The sequence below is a fragment of the Lipophrys pholis genome, assembly GCF_963383615.2.
Source record: "Lipophrys pholis genome assembly, chromosome: 4".
Classification (NCBI taxonomy): Eukaryota; Metazoa; Chordata; class Actinopteri; order Blenniiformes; family Blenniidae; genus Lipophrys; species Lipophrys pholis.
Genome location: NC_137637.1, coordinates 4,188,150 through 4,195,909, shown reverse-complemented (window position 1 = coordinate 4,195,909; position 7,760 = coordinate 4,188,150). Strand labels below are relative to the sequence as shown.

General features: G+C 43.9%; 1 protein-coding gene across 22 annotated transcripts in view; it reads left to right on the top strand.

Annotated features, from left to right (window-relative positions):
* The window catches only part of nfasca (neurofascin homolog (chicken) a), a 73,567-nt gene that overhangs the window by 31,094 nt on the left and 34,713 nt on the right, over nt 1-7,760 (top strand). For 13 of the 22 annotated variants that reach the window (XM_080461722.1, XM_080461735.1, XM_080461738.1 and 10 more), the window contains exons 4-9: nt 1,332-1,349; nt 2,500-2,605; nt 6,103-6,299; nt 6,413-6,535; nt 6,978-7,148; nt 7,598-7,645. In XM_080461722.1, the coding sequence (XP_080317848.1) occupies nt 1,332-1,349; nt 2,500-2,605; nt 6,103-6,299; nt 6,413-6,535; nt 6,978-7,148; nt 7,598-7,645 (663 nt within the window). The remainder of the gene's footprint in view (nt 1-1,331; nt 1,350-2,499; nt 2,606-6,102; nt 6,300-6,412; nt 6,536-6,977; nt 7,149-7,597; nt 7,646-7,760) is intronic. The other 9 variants (XM_080461731.1, XM_080461726.1, XM_080461740.1 and 6 more) reach the window with 2 other exon arrangements.

The window sequence follows — 7,760 nt, the reverse complement described above, 5'->3', positions numbered from 1 at the left end:
ACACACACCGTAACCCGGTGACCGCTCCTTAATGAATCCGGCACACACTGCTATAGTGACAGTCACACAGACTTGATTTATTCAGATGAAATCTTCTAAATGGAAGTTGAACCAGGGATTTTCATAATGTGGCAGGATGACCCCTCACGCTGCACCTCACACACCCCCAACTCTCAATCTGCTTCTTTCTTATTGCAACAAGATAAAGAACAACTCCTCTTGCAGTAATTCAAGACAAGAGTTCACATTGAACAACCTCTGCAACTCAAATAGCTTGAATGTGAAGCGATAAGGAAGAATAAAGTCCCGCCTCTCCAATCATCCCAATATATGAACGGGATGTTAACAGCGACATCATGTCAAACGTCAGTCTGCTGATCTGTGTCTATCAGCTGCTCCCTGAATCACTTTTTGGCGTTGCACACTGACGCTACATGCTGTTAGCCACACTCAGTGCTAACTGAGTCGTCCATTCAGTTTTTGAGTGAAATTGATGTAAAAAAATGCATTATATGTTTTTGAGCTTCATACCAGACCTCATCCCAACTTATGCAGACTGACAATGTGCTTCATGCAAGGAGCAGAAAGGAAAAGGTGGTCCTGGCAGTCTTCAGACAGTTTGGTTGACGGCAGCGGTTCTGTAAGGCCACTGAAACATGCTACCTGAGCTTCAGCCTCTAAAGTCAAAGCTAATATGTCCTTTTGTCTTTTCTTCTCTCTGCTCCTCCTCTACTGTTGGAAACCATTTACAGGTGAGTCCTCAAACTCTGCTTCTTTAATAAACACCGTCTTTTCACTTTTAAAACAGCCCAGTCCCACAAAGGTCTGAACACTGTGTAAATAAAAACACAGTTGTATAATCCAGGAATTGGTAAAAATGATCTGTTATTCATGCTTGATCTAAACAGTAGATTTAGTAGATTTTTAAATAATTTTATTCTGTTTTCATTACACGTAGCACAGTGTTCCAACCTTTTTGGGAATCAGGGTATAGATGTTTGAAGTAACTGCTAATAAACATAGCAGTAAAGTAGAACAGTGCTTCTCAAATAAATGAGATTTTGAAGACAAGCTGCATAGTCACTCAGATAAATCCACAAAACTAAGAAGGTAGTTCCTCCAGAGGCTGCAGCACGTCTGTCCTGTCTGTGAAATCCATCAGAAAATTTAAACATGACATGAACCAATGATTGTCTGGGTCATTTGAGAAGCACAGGTTTAACTGTTGGTAATCGTGCACAATAAAATCCCCGTGTGTCTAATACCATTAACAACCACGTCACCATGTGTCCATCCTCTCGGTCTCTTTCTGGCTTCCGTTGGATTAACAGCAAAGATCCAGCAAGACTGTAAGTGTTTCTCCTCATTAACACTCTCCTACCTTCACTCACTGTAGAAACACATGATAGTCCCACTGTGACACCTGCACAGGTGAAACACACGCTAACAGTGAACCAGTCAGCTCAACGTGTTAATTATTCTCCTGTCATTTCATTAAACTGTTGAAAATATTTACATTCAGACCATTTATTAAAAGAGTATTACATCAGTGCAAGAACATATCAAGACAGAAAATAATCTACTTCTCTTCCGAGTGCCTGATTTGGTTGGAAACGACCATTATTGATTGTATCTCAGAGCAAAGTTGTTTACTGGCTGTAAAATATTCTGAAGTTTGACTAAAATTACTTTCTTCAGTTTAAGTTTTGAATTATTTTAGAACAAAACCTCACTTTGGTAATGGATTGATGGATGGATGGATTGATGATTAGATGATTGGATGGATGGGTGGGTGGATGGATGAATGGATGAATGGATGGATGGGTGGGTGGATGAATGGATGGATGAATGGATGGATGGGTGGGTGGATGAATGGATGGATGAATGGATGGATGGGTGGGTGGATGGATGAATGGATGAATGGATGGATGGGTGGGTGGATGAATGGATGGATGGGTGGGTGGCTGAATGCACTCCAATGAACCAGAGAGCCATGAACATTAAACATCCCACTGAAGAGGCTCTTGGAGGAGATAAGCTCATTTGTTCAGGTGTAATTTCCATATAATTTAACTGTCCAATCCTTTCATCAAAATCAGAGGAAGACTTATGGTTTCCATAGCAACATGTTTGGTTTCTACAGAGAAATGATTCTCTCATCTGTCAACACATTTAGAAAAACATAAAGCAATAAAAAACACAGCATTTTCTTTCTGGAACTGGCTCAAAGATACTTGAGTATAAAAAACATTCAACATGTGATTGGTGAAAACATGGGATTTTCCTTAAAAAATGCGTTCCTTATTTCAGGGTGGGTGGGGGCAGATTATAAATAACAATAAAATGTTTTTGTATCTTTGTAAAACAGAGGCATGGCACTGTGTGTGTGTGTGTGTGTGTGTGTGTGTGTGTGTGTGTGTGTGTGTGTGTGTGTGTGTGTGTGTGTGTGTGTGTTTTTCATGGTTTAATCTTCCCTTTGTCTCTGTGCCCCTCCCACAGTGAAGCAGCCCCCCACCATCATCAAACAGTCAGTGAAGGACTACATTGTGGACCCCCGAGATAACATCATCATCGAGTGTGAGGCCAAGGGCAACCCAGTGCCAGTGTAAGTGCACACACACACACACACACACACACACACACACACACACACACACACACACACACACACACACACACACACACACGCGCACTATTAGAAGTGGCTGTTCATGTTTCTAACTATCAAAAACAATGACTGAGGGGAGAAATGTCTTCTTCAGTCAAACCACTTCAACAACACCACTCAAATCTATCAAATATTGAATTAACGTCAGGCATTTTTGGACTCGTGAAAATACAAGGATGTCAGGAATCAGCTGATAATATTAAAACACTTAGAAAAGCAACAAGTCTTATTAGCTCTTTTCTTCCAAATGAAATGATTGGAAAGTATAAAACAGTGTAACGCTTTTCTAAGACTGTATTCACACTAAGATGAGGGATTATCTGAAATTACACAGAAAATAAATCAATAAATGGAAAATTTCAGATGCATAAAGACATTTAAAATGTTCTTATCCTAAAATTAAATCTTCTGAGAAGATTTGAAGGATTGAGGAACATTTGTTATACAAATATGAGGATTGCTTAAGGCCTGAAAATAACAATCGCTTTTCATCAAATTAAGAGAATATAATTTAGCAAACATGAAGTTTTCTATATTTTTTGTATTATTTTGATACTGTATGTTGTTCTGCCACTAGAGGGCACTCATGTTGTACAGCTGGTACATTACAACGGTTTACAAATCTGTATAACGACGTGTGTGCGTGCGTGCGTGCGTGCGTGCGTGCGTGCGCGTGTGTGTGAGTGTGTCCTTGCTCCGTCCCCAACTCAATGTTTTTGTGTGGCACTCTGATCTATGAGGACTGACACTGCCACTTCCTCTGTCACTCTCTGACACACACACACACACACACACACACACACACACACACACACACACACACACACACACACACACACACACACACACACACACACACACACACACACGGCCTCTCTCCTTGCCGTGACCCTACCCTCTTTGTTTCACTGGGACCCTGAAGCGTCTCCTCTGCCCTCCAACAGCCTAATAAATTCACGGTGACACCTGTCCACCAGTCTCCTGCATCTTCAACCTGACAAGTGCTCTGCTGTGCTTTTTGCAGCGCTGAGCCCCCCCATGTTGCCCTCCCATTACCCCCATCAGTCTGTCTGGCTGTCTGCTGTAGCCCCTGTAAACACAATCAGCTCTGAGCAGCTTCCTGGAACCTGTAAAAACCTCCCCATGCTGCTCCCCACAGACTCATCTACACACACAGAGCCACAGTCACTGCTTCACAGTCAGACCGTTGTGTATGAAGAGCTCCTGATCTCTTTCATCTACAAGGTGAAACATTGGGCTGTGGGTATTTTTGTACTCACGTTATTGATATTAATTGGAGTGCTCATATTCAATGTGGCCAATATGTTTTATAATGAATTAAACTGCTGCAGTTTACTGCATCTAATCAGCTTGTTATACATTTCTTTTTATGCCCCTCGGCTTCATACACAACAACAGCTGAGACAGCCATGATGCTGATGTCAAATTACAAGGACTGGAAGCTGCAAATCATAGAAACGGTAAAACACAGACCCAGTTTACGCGACAATGTTCCTAGTGAAAACACATCGCTTTTGCGGTTTCATTTCAGAAAGCTTCAAGTTTACACGGAAATGCTGAAAACAATGTAGTTTTCGTGTTGGACCACTAGTGGGTGTCGTTGTTCATTTTTGTAATGAAACCACGCACACACATGCAGCAGAGAACAATACGTTGTAAACATTATCAATGGGAGAACACAGACATTCTAGTGAACATACGACCAAGTTGGATTGTTATCACAGTGACTGTCAACTGTGGAACTACCAAGTTCCAAGAGAACATGGACTGAGAGTCATGACACTCTGGAGGAAACCGAATTGGTCTTCCTGCTACTGAGCATGTGCAAAAGAACTATTTGCTATGGCCGCGGTGCACATGTGTAATAGCAGCATTTGCAGAAAGTATCGTTTTCACTCGTCTACACATCGACAGAGCCGGAGCATTTTCAAAAAGTTCCACCTTGTGAGCAGTTTTCAAAAAGTTGTGTGGTCAGTCGCTCCAAGCAATAAAAGTTTGCATTTTCACTCAAAATTATTATTGTGTTAAACGGGCCCTGAAGATTAATTTCAATGTTTTTTCTGGATTGAAAAGGATTGAAAAAACTTCTAAAACTTCTAAAACTTCTAAAAACAGAAAAGTCAGAGTTAATTATAAGATCTGGTCTCAAAACCAGCTTCAGGTCTTGGTTTAGTCCGGACTCGGTCCTGTGTGGCTTTTTTTAGTTTGGATGTTATGTTACCATGGAGACGCCACAAAATCCCCCAAAATTCAATCAGGAGTTAATAATTTGTTATTACAAAATTTTGTGAACCACATTTTAACAAAAAAGCAGTTCAAAGTGGTTTAACTTCAACAAATCAACAATCATAAACAGCAACAAGAGTCGTCATCTTGCGCGGGCATGCACTCACGCACGCACGCACGCACACACACACACACACACACACACACAGGATTACATCACAGAGGGCATGACCTGCTCAGGACAGTGGTACATTGTTTATCTGGAGACAGGCTGGATTTACGTAAGACACACACACACACACACACACACACACACACACACACACACACACACACACACACACACACACACACACACACACACACACACACACACACTGGCTCTCCCAGGACAAGCATTGTGCTCCAATAATGCCCTCAGTTAGCTATTCATGCTCATGAAACATTCACCGAGTGGGATCGTTCACTTATTCACTCACAGTCAGTCTCTCACTACGCAACACCCACTCACACAAACACACACACCCACCCCACACACACCACTCTCAGTGCCTCCATACTAGCCCTTTGTTGGGTCCGGTCCCTGAGCTGCTGCATGTCACACAAGCCCAGTTTGACTGTAAGTTGACTGAAAATGACAGGAAGCATCTTTTGTAAATCTGCTCTTCCCACTAAAAATAGTGCAGACTTATGTAAGAGTATCCAACGTTCTTCAATGTGAGCCTTCTGCAAACCCCACATGGACAGGATTACTGCAGTGTGCACATGCAGAGTGTGTGTGCTGTGTTTTTCTGCCGTCACATGCCGGTCCTGTAATATAAGATGACAGTCACGTGACGTGCAGAGACGTCCATATTTTCTGGTTGGTGAAACAATTAGGAATCAGTGTTGGCATGGGGATGGTCCAGCAGACATGACCTTATGCAAAAATCACTTTCTGCCGTTTCATATTGCCTACCCGTCTCTCTTTGGACCTTTGGATGTGTGAGCCTGCCCACTTATAATTCTAACCACACATTGGAACATTTCTGACCTTTGATAGATAAAATGTGTTTTTTAGCAGACTCCTAGAGGAAATATGTCTGATGGTTTGGTTCATCTTGTGTCCCAGTTTGACCTTTATGTGTGTGAGACCAGCGAACATGTTCGCTTCCACTCTGACTCAGAAGTGTTGAATGGTGTTCCAGGTTCTCGTGGAGGAGGAACGGGAAGTTTTTCAACATCGGGAAAGATCCCCGGGTGACGATGCGGAAACGGTCGGGGACGTTGGAGATCGGTTTCCGCAGCGGAGGACGGCCGGAGGACTACGAGGGAGAATACCAGTGCTTCGCCACCAATGACTTTGGAACGGCTCTGTCCAACAAGATCCTGCTCCGGGTCTCCAGTAAGAACGCTACCTTTCTCACTGACTCGTAGAAGTGAATCAGTTTTATTTCAGTCTGAGACGTTGATGAGTTTCAATCTAAAGTAGTTTTCTTGGTGGTTTCCCTCGTCCAGAGGCTCCTCTGTGGCCGAAGGAGGTGCTGGAGCCTGAGGTGGTGACTGAAGGCTCCTCGCTGGTTCTACCCTGTAACCCCCCACCAGGCCTGCCTCCCCCCTTCACCTTCTGGATGGACAGCGGTAAGTCACACGAACATCAAATGCAGTAACTTCAATCAAACACAGTCCCAACAACTGAGCTGCAGAGAAGCCAGTGAGCGTCAAACCCGGCGCCATGCATCTCTTCAGCTGTGCAGCCTGACTGTCCTGATTGATCCCGGGGTAGTGTGTGACGACCAACATATGGCTGCTGTCAGAGACGGAACTTCACTTTCTGCCTCACAGCGACACGTCTGCAGGATTCACTCCAACACACGTTAGACTGAGCTGCATGTGAAAATAGATCCAGCCTGTAACTTGTTCGTGCCTCTGTTCCAAAAGGACTGACAGATAATGTCACAGGCATGTCGTCATGCAGTAACATGGCACCGAAGTTAGATTCCCATTGCTGGGACAACGTAAAAAAAGTGGTACAAAAAGTTTTGTGTTGGAGAGTAACTGATGCTCCTTCTTCTGCCTGCAGGTATGAATCCCATCCCTCAGGATGAGAGAGTGTCCAAAGGACTGAATGGAGATCTGTACTTCTCCAATGTCTTGGTCCAGGATGCTCAAACAGACTACAGCTGCAACGCTCGCTTCCTGTTCACACACACCATCCAGCAGAAGAACCCGTTCACACTCCGAGTGCAAACCAGTGAGCAGAACACGCATGCACGCACGCACACACACACACACACACACACACACACACACACACACACACACACACACACACACACACACACACACACACACACACTCACACATACACACATACACGCCTCACATTAGGGAAACTTCATTTGCACATGTTTGAAAAAATAGGGATTTTCTTTTCTAATGTCAGACGCTTATTATAGAAATTTAAATTCAAAGCAATGTTGTTCAAAAAAGGCCTAAAACCTAAAGCGTGAAAGGCTTTGCTGTAAAATCCTGTTGTTTGACGCAGCTGTTCCTGGTAGCCAGGTGAGTCGCAGCTCTTTGAGCTGGTTTGTGAATGAGCTGCGACATGTGAGCCGAGGCAAGGCGAGCCAAGGCAAGGCGAGCCGAGGCTCCATGCTTGCGCCGTGAGTGTGTGGACTGACGTGTGCCTCTCGTTTCCAGAGGAGCCGTTTAACGACACGTCTTACAATGCCTCTGACCCGTGGGGTGGTGAGTGTTTCCCATCTGGACAGCTAAACCTCCTGTCCTCCTCCGTCAGCCTCACTCACTAACCTGCCGTCTCAGAGAAGCTGCTCTAACCTGCTAATCCCACACTCGCTCTGCT